The sequence below is a fragment of the Hyperolius riggenbachi genome, chromosome 1, assembly GCF_040937935.1.
Source record: "Hyperolius riggenbachi isolate aHypRig1 chromosome 1, aHypRig1.pri, whole genome shotgun sequence".
NCBI classification, from domain to species: domain Eukaryota; kingdom Metazoa; phylum Chordata; class Amphibia; order Anura; family Hyperoliidae; genus Hyperolius; species Hyperolius riggenbachi.
The window spans coordinates 283,185,944-283,201,918 of NC_090646.1; the positions used below are offsets into that span (position 1 = coordinate 283,185,944).

The following is a 15,975-nucleotide window of genomic DNA, read 5'->3' on the forward strand; positions in this document are numbered from 1 at the left end:
AACATGGGTTGCCTGAATCTATCATTTGAGGTCGTTTTAGGTGTCCTTTCTGGGTGTGCACGTGTCCTTCAACGTCTTCCAACATCTTGTTGATGATTGGGCATGCTGAAGAAAACATGCAATTCATTACTTTTTTAAACTTCTGTGGGCATTGGGCAGAACACGCTATTTGGTAGAGACCCAAGCAGCATGTTTGTACAGGGTAAGGCTGCTCCTTACTAAATAGAACCTAAAAAGCACACTGTCTTTAGGTACACTTTTTTTTTTGTATTTATAAAGCGCCAACATATTACGCAGCGCTGGACAATAAATAGGGATACATACAATATTTAGGGGTGACATACAGCAAAATGACAATACCTGAATACAAGAAAGACCAGATCATGCAGCACAGTAGGAGTACAAGGTAATGCTTAGTCAGTCACTGGATGGGAGCATGGAGATTAGGCAAGTTAGGTTCACTCAGATGCACTATACTCACATACTATATATTACCCCACTTTCTTTCCTCACTATTCATTTAGATTGTAAACGTGCAAGGGAAGGGCTCTCTCATGCTTTTCTGTCTTGAAAGTTGCTGTACATTTTACTTACTTACTCTGTATAGCACCATGCAATATGTTGGCGCGTTATAGATCAATAATAGTCTATGACAACCTTAGTTCTTTTGACAAACAGTACATTTCTGGACTTGTGCCAAAGTGATTCATCTGTATCACTTGAAGGGAAATTCCAATTTTGCTGAGAAAAACTCAACGGTTTCAGATTTGGTTCTATATAGCTTGGTGCGTGCATCAAAAAATGGCGCCTGGAAAAAAGGGCGCAGGATATAGTCGAAATTATAGGTTGTAATGTAAAATGATATTTCTCGTTTATAGCTTGTAAACGAAAATGTAGTGCTAAATAGGTTGAATAAACGGAAATTAAATGGCAAAATACCGTCTATAACAGCAAACCAATTCTGAAATGAAACATCAAATAGAGTCTATAACAAAAAACGATATTTACACTTGTATTAAGCAAAGTAATACAATGGTAGATTTTACAAGTATTTTACTGCAATTATACCTAACTGTAGGCTCACACAGAACTCTCCCTATCCCTAACACCTATACCCCCCCTATATAATTTAATAATTTGTATATATTACATATATTGTGCTGTAACTATACCTAACCCTACTCTCACACAGAACCCTCCCTGTACCTATCCCTAACCCTTAGAGCCCCCTGGTGGTGCCTAACCCTAACCACCCCCCTGGTGGTGCCTAACCCTAACCATCCCACTGCACAAACACCCTTACTCTAATATAAACAATAATACAGTACATTTAATCCTTAAAATACTTTACTATAAATAACATAAATAGAATAATTTATATATGTGTAATAGAATAAATATTTGAATAGATAGCCTTACAATCACGAACACATTAAAAATCTTAAAATAACAGTGATATTAAAAGTGACATGTTGGTAAGTTAATAAAACTATAATCGACGCATTAGAAGTGTAAAAAACAAAGTTAATACCAAAAGCGATCTATTGCTAATAGAATAAGGTTGAAAACGATATTTAAGCATTATACGTATGAAAACGAATTTTAAATGATAAAATAAGTGTAAACAAAAATGTACTTGTTACAGCCCTGAAAGCTAAATTTAAAAACGGAAAAATAAGTAAAAGCTCCTATAAGCAAAATTAAAAAAACAAAAAAATAAGTAAACCACAAAGATAAAACGAACTTGTAAACGATATTTCTAATAAACCTTATTCTGTAAATGAAAACTTTTGTTAACACGATCCATGCAACCGCTATTTCTCAGCCCGCAAATTTCCTGTCGGGCGCCCAATAGCCGATATTTTGCATTGCACTCTATGGCGGCGCCCTTTTTGTCCACTAGCCATATGCGCCCTTTTTTTTACTGCTTCCATATAGCTGCATTACCATTTTTTTTAAACATGCATATAAACAGCCAATCCACTGGACCATAACTGAAACTGATAGAATGGAAGGAGGGTCAGAATTCGATTCCTCTCACTAGAGTAGTCTAGGTTTAAACTGATTAACAAATTCCCTTGCCTAATACAGCCAAATAACTCATGCAGTGAGGTGGCGATTCCCTGACAGACTACAGTAGTAGTGTACAGTTAGTAGTGTACAGTAAAGCTGCAAAGAAGAGTAATTCAACCTTACTGTCTATTTAAGGATTTTTTTTTAGCTTGGTGCAGATAAAAAAGGTTTCCTTTTTCTTGAAACTGAAGTGGAATTTCCCCTTAAAGTGAACCAGAGATAAAAATAAACTGATGAGCTAAACCATTGTATTTATCCTATGCCATGGTTTTATTTTTTATTTAAACAATTATTAAAGTAGATTGCATTTTGAGTTTTGTTGTCTCTGCTCAGTGGCAGCCTATTAAGTGTCCCTGAGTAAAAATACATGAACTGCTGACCTTTTGCCAGGAAAACATATGGCTGTAATATTTTTTTTATTAGTGATGTTTACTAAATTCCCTGATAAGGTACAGACAAGACAGAAGCAGTCACTTCCATACCCGGAAATTAACTCTTTGAGGCAGCAAAATAAAACAAGTAAACCATCCTGGTTATTAATAGGTTTTGTCCTCTACATACACCTGTTTATCTCATATCACACAAGAAATATTGTGTTTGAAATATCATATATAACTCATCTCAGTTTTAGGATATGCAGGTCACTGGCAATTTATATTTCTGAAACCTGAGCTGAAAAGTTCTAAAGTACAGTATGTGAATTTATCCATTATTTTCTTGTCACTGTACTGTGTGGCATTATTTTCAAATATATTTGAAGATAATTAAATAGAGTACTAATTTTGAGTAAATGAGCGGAGCTGATTTGTACTGATAAGTTCTTAAAAAACTAATACGTGCACAGATATAAGCCTTTTCATATATAGATGCAAATCTTCAAGGTTTTTTTTTTTTTTTTTTAAATGTCTTTAAGTCCATTTTTCTTCCACTAGATGGTGCTACACTACAACCATTTGGCCTAAACTTTGTATTGAAACACCACACAACCCTTTACAGAGGACCTATTGCCTACATTTCATGTTTTTGTATTACTACAGTATATATGTTACGGCCAGAACCCGAAGTTTGGCCACTTCTAGTTCTGGCCGGCCAATGTGCGAAGTGCTGCGGCCAATGTTAGAAATGGATTGATTCCTGTGACATGAATGTATCTTCTGGCCGCAGCGCAGCGGCCAAACGTATAACCACTTAGTTAATTTATTGCAATTAAGCCGGCGGCAATGTAACAATTCAAGCCGCCGGCTTTTTATCTGCCTCTCTCTCTCCTCTAATGGGCAGCCGGCGGGGGACACGCGTGTCCCCGAGAATCGTTCGTCGCACCAGGAAAGCAGAGCGGGGAGGCTGCAGACATTGCTTCTGCCAGCACCCGCTCTGCAAGAACCGCAGGATTCCCCTGCCGCGACGAACGACTCCGGGGGGGGCACACTCGTGTGCCCGCCGGCTGCCCATAGGAGAGCGAGAGAGGCGGGGGCGGGGGGGAGGAGAGCGAGAGAGGCAGAGAAAAAGCCGGCGGCTTGAATTGTTACATTGCCGCCGGCTTAATTGCATTAAATTAACTAAGTGGTTATACGTTTGGCCGCTGCGCTGCGGCCAGAAGATACATTCATGTCACAGGAATCAATCCATTTCTAACATTGGCCGCAGCGCAGCGGCCACTTCGCACATTGGCCGGCCAGAACCCGAAGTGGCCGGCCAGAACTAGAAGTGGCCAAACTTCGGGTTCTGGCCGTAACATATATACAGTACTAACAATACTAAACAAACAAAAAAAACCAGAATGATCATTAAAAAAAGAAAAGCTACACTGAAAAGCTTTCATGCAGAGACTTTTCTACAAAATCTCTAGGTCACTTCACAGGGTAACTGTGGGAAAGTGATATGCTTTGTATTAAACTGTGTATACAGAGTTCGGGAGAAGCACATGCACAGTACATATCACCAGGTGCAAGATAAAGCCAAAGCAACAAAGTTAAAAAATAAATGAAACATAATTATTACTATTCCTTAGTACTGTCAGATTCAAAAATGAAAACTTATTTTGTTGACTGCTTACCTTATCAGGACTAATTGAAGGCACAAAAAGGTGCGATCTTGAACAAGTGTGAATTCTAACTTTGTACACAACATAGATCCGTTACTATAATACAAGATCACTGCGTTGTGGAGCAGAGCCCACTATTACCAACATTTTAACCACTTGAGGACCACAGTCTTTCTACCCCTTAAAGGGAAGGTTCAAGCAAAATAAAAAAATGAGTTTCACTTACCTGGGGCTTCTACCAGCCATCCTGTGCCCTCGTAGTCACTCACTGCTGCTCCAGTCCCCCGCTGGCAGCTTGCCGACCTCGGAGGTCGGCGGGACGCATTGCGTACATTTTTACGCATTCCCGCTAGTGCAGGAACACTAACACATACATTTTTACGCATTACTGGTTCAATGCGTAAAAATGTACGCATTGAACCAGTAATGTGTTAAAATGTATGTGTTAGTATTCCTGCACTTGCGGGAATGTGTAAAAATGCACGCAATGCGTCCCGCCGACCTCCGAGGTCGGCAAGCTGCCAGCGGGGGACTGGAGTAGCAGTGAGTGACTATGAGGGCACAGGATGGCTGCATGGGGCTGGTAGAAGCCCCAGGTAAGTGAAACTCATTTTTTTATTTTGCTTGAACCTTCCCTTTAAAGAGAAACTCCAACCTAGAATTGAACTTTATCCCAATCAGTAGCTGATACCCCCTTTTACATGAGAAATATAATGATTTTCACAAACAGACCATCAGGGGGTGCTGTATGACTGATTTTGTGCTGAAACCCCTCCCACAAGAAGCTCTGAGTACCGCGGTACTCTGGGCAAACTGCCACAATGTAACAATGTTCACAGACAGGAATTAGCTGTTTACAGCTGTCTCTAACAGCCAAAACAGCTAGGAGCAGCTACATAACCTGCCCACAGTAAAAATGTCACCATGTAATAAATGTCAGAATGTAAAATCGGGGAGAGGAAAGATTTTACAATGAGCAAACACTGACTAAATTATTTATACATAATTATGGTAAAAAATGAAGCACTTTTTTTACTACATTACTTTCACTGGAGTTCCTCTTTAAGGACCAGGCACTTTTTTCCCATTCAGACCACTGCAGGTTTCACGGTTTATTGCTCGGTCATACAACCTACCACCTAAATGAATTTTACGTCCTTTTCTTCTCACTAATACAGCTTTCTTTTGGTGCTATTTGATTGCTGCTGCGATTTTTAGTTTTTTTTATATTCATCAAAAAGACATGAATTTTGTCAAAAAATGACTAACTTTTTGTGCTGACATTTTTCAAATAAAGTAAAATTTCCTATACATTTGAGCGCGAAAGTTATTCTGCTACATGTCTTTGATTAAAAAAAAATACATTCCGTGTATATTTATTGGATTAGGTAAAAGTTATAGCGTTTAAAAACTATGGTGCTAAAAGTGAATTTTCCCATTTTAAAGCATCTCTGACTTTTCTGACCACCTGTCAGGTTTCATGAGGTGCTAAAATTCCAGGATAGTATAAATACCCCCTAAATGACCCCATTTTGGAAAGAAGACATCCCAAAGTATTCACAAAGAGGCATGGTGAGTTCATAGAAGATTTTATTTTTTTGTCACAAGTTAGCGGAAAATGACACTTTGTGCCAAAAAAAAAAAAAAAAAAAAGTTTCCATTTCTTCTAACTTGCGACAAAAAAATAAAATGAAATCTGCCACGGACTCACTATGCTCCTCTCTGAATACCTTGAAGTGTCTACTTTCCAAAATGGGGTCATTTGTGGGGTGTGTTCACTGACCTGGCATTTTGGGGGGTGCCTAATTGTAAGCACCCAGGCTGCAAAAAGGGGTCACACATGTGGTATTGCCGTACTCAGGAGAAGTAGTATAATGTGTTTTGGAGTGTATTTTTACACATACCCATGCTGGGTGGGAGAAATATCTCTGTAAATGACAATCTTTTGATTTTTTTTTGTACACACAATTGTCCATTTACAGAGAGATTTCTCCCACCCAGCATGGGTATGTGAAAATACACCCCAAAACACATTATACTACTTCTCCTGAGTACGGCGATACCACATGTGTGGCACTTTTTTGCACCCTAACTGCGCTAAGGGGCCCAAAGTCCAATGAGTACCTTTAGGATTTCACAGGTCATTTTGAGAAATTTTGTTTCAAGACTACTCCTCACGGTTTAGGGCCCCTAAAATGCCAGGACAGTATAGGAACCCCGCAAATTACCCCATTTTAGAAAGAAGACACCCCAAGGTATTCCGTTAGTAGTATGGTGAGTTTATAGAAGATTTTTTTTTGTCACAAGGTAGCGGAAAATGACACTTTGTGAAAAAAACCAATAAAAATCAATTTCCGCTAACTTGTAGTAACGTAGGCATGCACTAGCGTTAAGTCAAGCACTTCCAGCGTAGGGAGGGGGGGGAACGCAAAGTGTGACTTTCGCTAGGCATTTTGCCCTAACGCATCGCAGCAGTGTGAAATAGCACTGAGAGACCCTTGTTTGCCTACCGCTGTGTCTGGAGTTTCCTACTCTCTAATAGTGTACCTGCTCGTGGTACCTCTCAAAACACTCCCCTAGGCATAGGCCAGGCTGGTCAGGACAGGTGGGACAATAAACAGTGGTGTCACGCCTTATTCCAGCCCTGCTGCAGACACGACAACGTTTTCTTTGGATTCGGTGACCTGGGGTACTCGGAATTGGATAGGCGTAATGCCTTCCATGCAGCCGGCTAGTTGCATCTTGGGGTTGGGCCACGGCACCTCCTGGATACAGGTGTTCCATCACGATCTGTTTATGAAATTGAATAAACAATCCAGTTCTCCCAGCCTTACTGTAGAGAACAAAGCTGTTGTAAATTGCCAATTGAATGAGGTAAAAAGACACTTTTTTATACCAGCGTCTTGTTTTTCGGGCAACTAAATAGGGCGCTAACCTCTGGTCATTGAAGTCCACCCCTCCCATGTTAGTATTATACTCGTGGACGACAAGGGGTTTTTCAATGACCTCAGTTCGCCGTTGAATTTCAACTGTCGTGTCTGCGTGAATGGTGGAGAGGAAGTAAACCTCCCTCTTGTCCTTCCATTTCACCGCGAGCAGGTCGTCAGCACACAAGGCGGCCCTCTGCCCCCGTTCAAGTCTGGTGGTAATGAGCCGTTGGGGGGAGCCCCGGTGACTAGGCCGCATGGTGCCACAGCATCGGATTTTTTCTATTTTTAAGTGCTGAAAGAGGGCCACACTTGTGTAATAATTGTCCACAAAAAGATGGTACCCCTTCTGGAACAAGGGTGACACCAAGTCCCACACAACCTTTCCACTGCTCCCCAGGTAGTCAGGGCATCCGACCGGCTCCAATTTTGAGTCTTTTCCCTCATAGACCCTAAAATAAGATGTATAGCCTGTGGCCCTTTCACAGAGCTTATACAGTTTCACCCCTTCACGGGCGCGCTTGCTTGGGATGTACTGTTTGATGCGAAGGCGCCCGGTAAAACGTATGAGGGACTCGTCTACGCAGATGTCCTGGTCAGGGGTATAAGCATCTGCAAATCTGGATGACAGGTGGTCTATAAGGGGTCGAATTTTGTGGAGCCGGTCAAAAGCAGGGTGGTCACTTCGATGACAGGTTTCGTTGTTACTGAAGTGCAGGAAGCGCAGGATGTTCTCAAATCGTGTCCTGGACATGGCAGCAGAGTACAGGGGAGCATGATATGCTGGGTCCGTAGACCAATAAGACCGCAACACATTCTGCTTGACTAGTCCCGTGTGAAGGAGAAGGCCCAAAAAAATTTTAATTTCGGAAACTTGGACTGGTTTCCACCGAAAAGGCTGGGCAAGGAACTTTTCCGGATTGGCGGTTATATATTGTGTGGCCTTACGGTTGGTCTCTGCCACAATTAAGTTAGGGCCTGTTTCCACTACACGCAGATTCTGCATGCAGAAAACTGACTCCAATGAATGCCTATGGGCCTGTTTCCACTGAACGCGATTATTCTGATGCAGATTTCCCATAAGCATTCATTGGAGTCAGTTTTCTGCATGCGGGAATCTGCGTGTAGTGGAAACAGGCCCTTAGAGATCCTGGGTGAAGAACAGATAGATAATCTAGGATCGGCCCTAGACTTTTTTTGTCTCCACCTGGACTCCAGACTGGGCGAAAGGGGGAAGTACGGGTGCGGCGGAAACAGGGGATTGCCAATTTGGGTTTGCCAGCACCTCTGGTAAACTAGGGGTAGTATGGGCCCGTCTTCTTGGTGGCTGCGACTGGGATCTTACTGCATGTGCCACCGAACCAGTTTCAACTTCCATGCTGGTGCTCGCCACTTCACCAGGGTCTATGGAAGTACTGGTTCTAGGTCCAGGAGATGTTGTGCTGCTGGTGCCTGCCCCACCATCAAATCTCAGACCAGCACGAACACCACTCTGCTGCCCTTGAGGCCGATCCTGCGCCACCTGCGGTCCAACAACATGGAGTGTGGTACGCCTGTCTCTAGCCGGGACCTCAACCTCGTCATCACTATCGGTCAGTGAGCCACTGCTCAATTCAGGTTCAAATTCTGACCCGGAAGATTCGTCGAATGAGGCGTCCCAATCGTCCTCATCCGACTGGGCCATGTACCTGAGAACCTCATCATCGGAATACCCCTTTCTTGCCATGGTGGACTGCTAAATTTAGGGGGTATTCTTCTGAGACTACCCAGAAAAAAAGAGCACCTACCTAGCAAAGGGGAGTATTTGAGAGGTAGAAAGCTGTGGTCACTGAGTTTTGATAAAAAAAAATAAAAACTGATGTTTACAGTGCCACAGCTATTGTACAGTGTTTTTTGCAGTGATCAGAAGAAAAAATTCTGTCACTGCGGTGGGGCGGGCTGAACGCAAGTGCAGGCGAACTATCAGGCCTGATCGGGCAAACACTGCTTTTTTTGTGGATCCTAGTGACCCTAATAGATCTGACTGCGATCAGTAATGATCACTTACAGATACTATATAGTGCCAATGTTGATTAGCTACAAATGGGGTAGTGGATCGTCCCTGGGTGCGATCAGGCCACCAGTAATCGTGCTCGGCTGCTCCCCAGATAGGCACTGCAAGTACAAAAAGAAAAGGGGGGGCGCACTGAGCAATGTATTTGATAGACGGGAACGATATTCCAGGACAGGTCTCACCTTGTACAAGTTTGGTTAAGCACAGCGTGCCTCACCACGATCAGCCTGTGTCCCTCTATGCCGAGCCGGGGACCGAGCTCTCCTTGTTCGTAGGGCGGACGTGACGTCACTTCCGCCCTACGAACAAGGAGAGCTCGGTCCCCGGCTCGGCATAGAGGGACACAGGCTGATCGTGGTGAGGCACGCTGTGCTTAACCAAACTTGTACAAGGTGAGACCTGTCCTGGGATATCGTTCCCTTCTATCAAATGCATTGCTCAATGTTGATTAGCGACAGTGATGACGCTAATTAGTGACTGTGGTGCAGTGGGCTGAGCACTAACTGACACTTACAAAGGGGCTTAGCTAACTGGCCTTACTGCTAACACTAGTGATACTAAAAAAGTGACAGTTTTCACTGATCACTGTTTTTAGATCACTAGGATAGTGACAGGGGGGTGGTGGCGAGTGGGGAATCAGAGGCAATCAGAAACAATCACAGGACAATCAAAACCAACCAAAGGCAATCACAGGACACTCAATTCACGTGACAATCAAAGCCAATCACAGGCCAATCAAACCAATCACGGCACAATCAAAGCCAATCACAGGGCAATCAAACCAATCACGGCACAATCAAAGCCAATCACAGGCCAATCAAACCAATCACGGCACAATCAAACCCAATCACAGGCCAATCACAGGGCAATCAAATACAATTACAGCACAATCAAATACAATGCACTGGGAAGGTGATGGGGGGGGGGGGGGGGGGGTCTGAGGGCGATATGAGGGTGTGGGGGGTTGATTAGGTGCCCGCACGGGGCAGACTGGGTCCTGATCTGGTGGGTGGCAGACACAGGGGGTGACGATAGGAGATCAGTGAGGGATTACAGGGGAGAATAGATGTAAACAATGCACTGGGGAGGTTATCAGGAGGGGGGGGTCTGAGGGCAATCTGAGGGTCTGGGTCGGTGATCAGGTGCCCCCAAGGGACAGTTTAGGGTCTGCTCTGATGGGTGGTGGTGACAAGAGGTGATAGGCAGGTGATAGACAGGTGATCAGTGGGTAAGGCAGCTGTATACAAATGTATACAGTATACAGGGGGGTGGTCTGGGGGGGGGGATCTGAGGGTAGGGGGGGTGATCAGGGGACCCTAGGGGGAAGTTAGGGACCTAACCTAGGGGATAGCGTCGCTAGATAGTGACAGGGAGTGATTGATCAGTTTTGAGGTGGGTGCTTGGGTGCAGATACTGGTGTGCTGGGGTGGTCAGGGGGGGGGGGGGGTTCTGAGGGCTGGGGTGGGCGATCAAGGGGGGGGGGGGGGGTCTGTGTGGGTAAAAAGTGTTGTGCACTTAGCTTGCAAGGCTGCCAGTCCTCTCTGATGGTCCGGCCGCGATTTGACCATCAGCGGAGGAAGCAGCCAGCATAATTCACTTTGTTACAATAACAAAGTGTATTATACTATTCTGATTGGCCGGATCGCGCAGTTTGAAACCCGCCGGCGCTGCTGATTGGCCAGCGGGTTTCCAAGCAGGGTGGGCGGAGCCTATTACCGGCGGCAGATCGCGTCAAGCTAAAGAATCTCTTATCAGATAGTTTATTTTAATATTTTCAGTTAATATGAAATTTCATCACACTTTAAATATACCTGATGCGAAGAAATAGAGACAGATGGGGTGGAGGGGGTGGCCAGGCATATACTATAACCTGCTCTGATGCCCACTGCTCCCCCCATTCTCCTATCTAACCCCCTATCATACCTAAAAGCCCCCCTGGGACACTCTTCCAGATCGCCAGAGTCAGGCTTCACTGCGCAGGGGCTGGCTGGCTGCACACATCCTACAGCACACGCCCGTGGCCAGAAGCACTCTGCGCATGCATGTGGCATCACTATATCATGCGCATGACATCTTACTCATTTGTAGAGCACTCCAGGCCACAGGTGCACCCTGTAGGATGTGGGCAGCCCAGCCAGCGCAGTAAAGACCGACAGTGTTCTCGCCAGAAATTTTTTCCAGCCAGGAGGCATGAAAAAGTAGCCGGGTGGGGCGAGATGAAAGAATGCAGGGCCAGTGCAGCAACTCTGCTTACAGAATAGGAGGAGGTGAGCCGATGATAGCCAGTGCTCAGCAAAAGCCGGCTAAAAGAGCCTGGGGAGAACACTGTCTGACTGACGACTCAGAAGAGGGTCCCAGGGGGCTTTTAGGTATGATGGGGGGCTAGAGAGAATGGGGGGGGGAGGAACAGTGGGCATTAAAACAGCTGATAGTATATACCTGCCCCCCCCCATTTCTCTAGGTTTCTTCTGGTATCCTTTAAAGGAGCCTATTCAGTGTAAAACAAACAATTACTTATCCGCTCTTTGTCCTCCAAATCACTTCCCAAACCACATGCTGGCTGGTTTCCTGTGCATAGCCCTGCCCCCTTGCCACGCCATGTATTTCTCTGTGTGTGTGTGTGTGTGTGTGTGTGGGGGGGGGGGGGGGGGGGGGGCTACACACTGGAAGGCGGCAGACACATGGCTCAGGGAGTAAGCTAGGAAGAAAAAAGACCCATTGAGTAATAAAAAACAAAAAGGATGCATAGAAAGTTTATATTAGACTGTATATGCTTTTTAAGCAAGTTGAAGCTGAGGAACATAGTAGTTGCATCTCCTGAATAGCCTGGATTTGAATACCTAAAGGGATGGGGCTGTCTTTATGGAGTGTGGTAGGGAATTCCAAAAAGTAGGGGCAGCATGACGGAAGGTTTTGGCTCCAAAGGTTTTTTTGACAAGTTTATAGATCTTGCTGATCTTTAATTGTGGGGAGGTGTGATATAGTTTCAACAAATCCTTCATCTATCCCTCATAAGTTATGGCATTTACCTGTATATATTTTAAAAAATATATACGGCATATTTTTTTTTAGTTCTCTGACAGATTACTTAGTATTATTATTATTTCCTATTTACAAGCGGTCAGACTTCCTGAATGTTTTTAAACAATTGGTACATGCTTTGTGTCAGCCTATATAGATAGCATAAGGCAATCTGTAAAATGAGGAAGGAAGACTGAGTAATTTCCGTTTGTTTCCTCAGTTTTCAGTGTTACATTATCTGCTATCTGCAGTCGCACTGGGACTGTACATAGACTTTCAAAGTCAGGTTTGTTGGGAGTGCCACCTACATCCAACATGTACAAAGCATCCACAGGTAATATTTCCCTTCAATTCGGGCCATCTTGCAATGTGCATTGAAAATACACAACCCTGACATATACAAACCATTCACGGAAATCAATATTACAAAATCGTTCTGTAGCAACATTTCCAAGTAACTGCAAAAAATCAGGGATATCCTTTCAACTATGAAACAGTGCACACAACTATGGTATGCTGTATTTAGGCCAGTGACTGCCCATAGCACTTATTAAACACAGGCCATTGTACTGAGCATCTCACAGATGAATTCAAATATGCTGTTGATGCCACTATTCAAGTTTTAGTAATACCCTCTATAAAAAACAAAACAAAAATGAAAGCTTTTCCTGTGGATAGATGGCTATAGCGATCATCTACATGTACCTGAACCTCAGACAATGTGCCAATATCTCAATGCATCACAACACCACCTGCACTCTTATGCTTATATCTTATACATACTCTGCTTGACAAAGAGGGCACCCGTTCTGGAAACCCATTCTCTTAAAATAGAAAACCCTGTAGTTTCAAAGACTGGTTATCTTCTGCTGCTGAGTGGGATAAAGTTATGCAAAGATGGAGGTGCTGCAGTAATCTATATATAGTACCAGTGGTATAATGATAGGAGAATATGAAGCAGACCATTAACCTAATTACAGCTGCTATGGTTACAATCCATTACTACTGTTCTATATGTACAATGTGTAGGTCGCTGTTAATGGTCAGGTTGCTAGTGATTATTTTATATCTTACCTCGTTTTGATTTGACTCTTTTTAGAAGCTGCCTCACTTGCAGTCATGGGCTCTGGTAAGGCTTGTGGAATTGTAGAATTCTTAAAAAAAAGCATAAAAAAAATTACTTTCTATTATTACAGCAAAAGTCTCCAACATGTCACAAAATCAACTTAAAGTGGTATGAGAAAGAGCATAAAACCTACTACCAGAAAAAAAATTGGTAGCAGAACAGCATTCAAGCACAGCACTTTCTTCTTTAATTGGGAACTTAGCTCTAATACTGAAATTGAGCAAGTGATTACATTATCTTTTTTAGGTTTCCTTATTAGCCACTATTTGTAAACATTCCAACAAGTGCTTCAGCTGAACACAAGCAGAAAGTGTTCCGATTCTGATTCTGAAGCAGAAAGTGTACACAGAAAAAACAAACAATCTTACTGGATACATTATAAATATATAAATAAAGCAACTATGCAATAGATTACAATAGGAGCTTTCAGAGCAAATAAACTAATTTGTAAATGGACGAGAATACTTGTGCACAAAGCAAATATGATAACTGCATAGGTAATAAAAAGTTGGAAGATACATTTTTATGGAATGTTATGTTAGAGTTTAATTCCGTTCTTTGAAGCCTACCAGAGATGTATCAGCTGCAATCAGTACCGGTAATAGGTTTATGACCGTCCACTTTTAAAAGAAATGTATCACTCTACAAACTGCTAAGAAAATTGCATAACACAAACATTTCTGTAGCTCCTTCTGCAATACTCACGTATACATTAGGTACTGGAAAATCTCTCTTAGCCAGCTTAAAGGTTAAGTAAGACACTTGGTAGATGTCAGGTCTTCGCTCCTGATCAGGTTCCAGCATATATCCTGGAAAAAAATGATTAAAGGGTACAAAGGATAAAGTTAAAGTTAAAAGTATTAATGTATAAAGATGAAAAACACAACTGGATCGGAAAGGGAGCGGGCTGGATCCGTATGTACTATTGAAACAATGGGGTCAAAATGTCTTGGAAAGAATTGCAAACAGCATGTAACTTGAAACTAAGTTGTTGCTAAACAGCTGCTGGAAAGTTGAAATATTTGCATTTCATTGCTTATCTCTAGGATTGCTAATCAAACCTAATCTTACAGTTACTGTACCTTAAAGTGAACATCCGGACTAAAAATCGACTCAGTAGCACTGAAAAGGCTTGGTGTTTCTTTAACAGTTTCACAGCATCAGAACTTTGTTTCTCTTATACAAACCTCATTTTTAGCTGCACAGAAGAAAACTGCCCGGGCTTTTTTCCCCTGATGCTGTGCAAAGCATGATGGGATTTCTGATGTTGTTGTTCTCGTTCTGCTGTTTTGGTGCAATTTTTTTTTTTACATTTTGAATTTGACATTTGAAGCCTAGTGCGTGCAGCTGGGAAGGGTTATTAGGACACTGGACAGTTGGAACTGTGTCTTTTGCTCCCTGTCACCTCCTTTCAACCAAAAAGATGGCTGCCCCCATGACAAAGATGGCAGCCCCCATGAATCACAAACATTTGCCTGTTCTTTTAAAACAGGGTGGGTAAGAGATTATATTACCTATCTATTCTAATTAACATAACTAATGTAACTTGATGACAGTATGTTTGTTTAGGCTGAAGTTCCCCTTTAAGGCCCGGTTCACATTAGCGTTCCAGGTCCGGCTTCCCCGGACCCGGAACGCTCCGTACACAGCGGATGGTGAATGGATACATTGTTAATCAATGTATCCATTCACACTCGTGCGCTGCCCGAATCCGATCCGGGAACGCAGCTCCGGGACGGTCCGGCTTTTTTTCCAACATCCGCTATTTTTCAGTCCGTCCCGGTGCGGCTGCGGACCCGGGCCGGATCCTGACGGAACATGCGGCCCATGCTGTGCAATGAGAAACGGATGTTTCTCATCACACTGGCAATAGGACCGGATGCTTCCAGCACCGGTCCTATGCCACTTGGGGGGCCCGGACTACACGCCGGTATCACCCATGCTTGCGGTGCCTTTCTGACACTGCTAAGTATCTAGTTCCGGCTACTTTATTGTAGCCGGAACTGATACATTCCGGATCCGCAACTTGTGCCACCTTGTGGCCACCGCAGAGACCTGTACGGTCTCTTTGCGGCCCCCGGACACTTGCGGACTCGAACCGCAAGTGTGAATGGGGCCTTACATTTTTTTAAACATTAGGAAGTAAACTTAGATTTTTTAACATTAAGTATTTTTTTTACCTTTGGGCTACTGTTCCTGTGTCTTATTATTTACACACAGCTATGTATTGATGTGTTGGGACAGGGAAAGGCAGAAAAGTAACATGGGCATATTATTTTATCCAGACCAACAGGGAAAAAGAAACTTTCAAGGCTTTAATTAACCCGTCATGATGGTCGTTTGGCATCCTTAGATGCAGACTGTGGGTTGTGAGGGAGAAGGGTGAATAAACACTTCTGGTAGTGAGTGAGTGAGTGAGTGTGTCCACTTTTTTTTTTTTTTTTTTTTTTTTAAAGTAAATGACTATGTAACAAGGAAATTAGTTTAACAGCGTATTTATTGTACTATGAATTTTCTGCTTTTTATTATAATTATTTTTAAAGATGTACTCTGGCTTTACTGTTTTGCCCTGTAAAACAAAGTGATCCAAAAGTGGTTTTATTTTCCTAAGTATTGTTGGACTACAACCATGGCTTTTCTAACTCTAGGGCATAGTAACAGTATTTTTGGACAATTTGCTATTATAATAATGCTAGCTTCAATCTGCCAGAACAGCCCCAGCTCTGCTTTCCAC

The 15,975-nt window shown here is 43.1% G+C and overlaps 1 protein-coding gene across 1 annotated transcript in view; it reads right to left on the bottom strand.

Moving 5' to 3' along the window:
* BMP2K (BMP2 inducible kinase) overlaps positions 1–15,975 on the bottom strand; it is a 221,533-nt gene that overhangs the window by 44,842 nt on the left and 160,716 nt on the right. Inside the window, exons 8-9 of the mRNA XM_068233657.1 lie at positions 13,947–14,050; positions 13,190–13,269 (exon numbers count right to left, since the gene is read on the bottom strand). Coding sequence (XP_068089758.1) covers positions 13,190–13,269; positions 13,947–14,050 — 184 coding nt within the window. The remainder of the gene's footprint in view (positions 1–13,189; positions 13,270–13,946; positions 14,051–15,975) is intronic.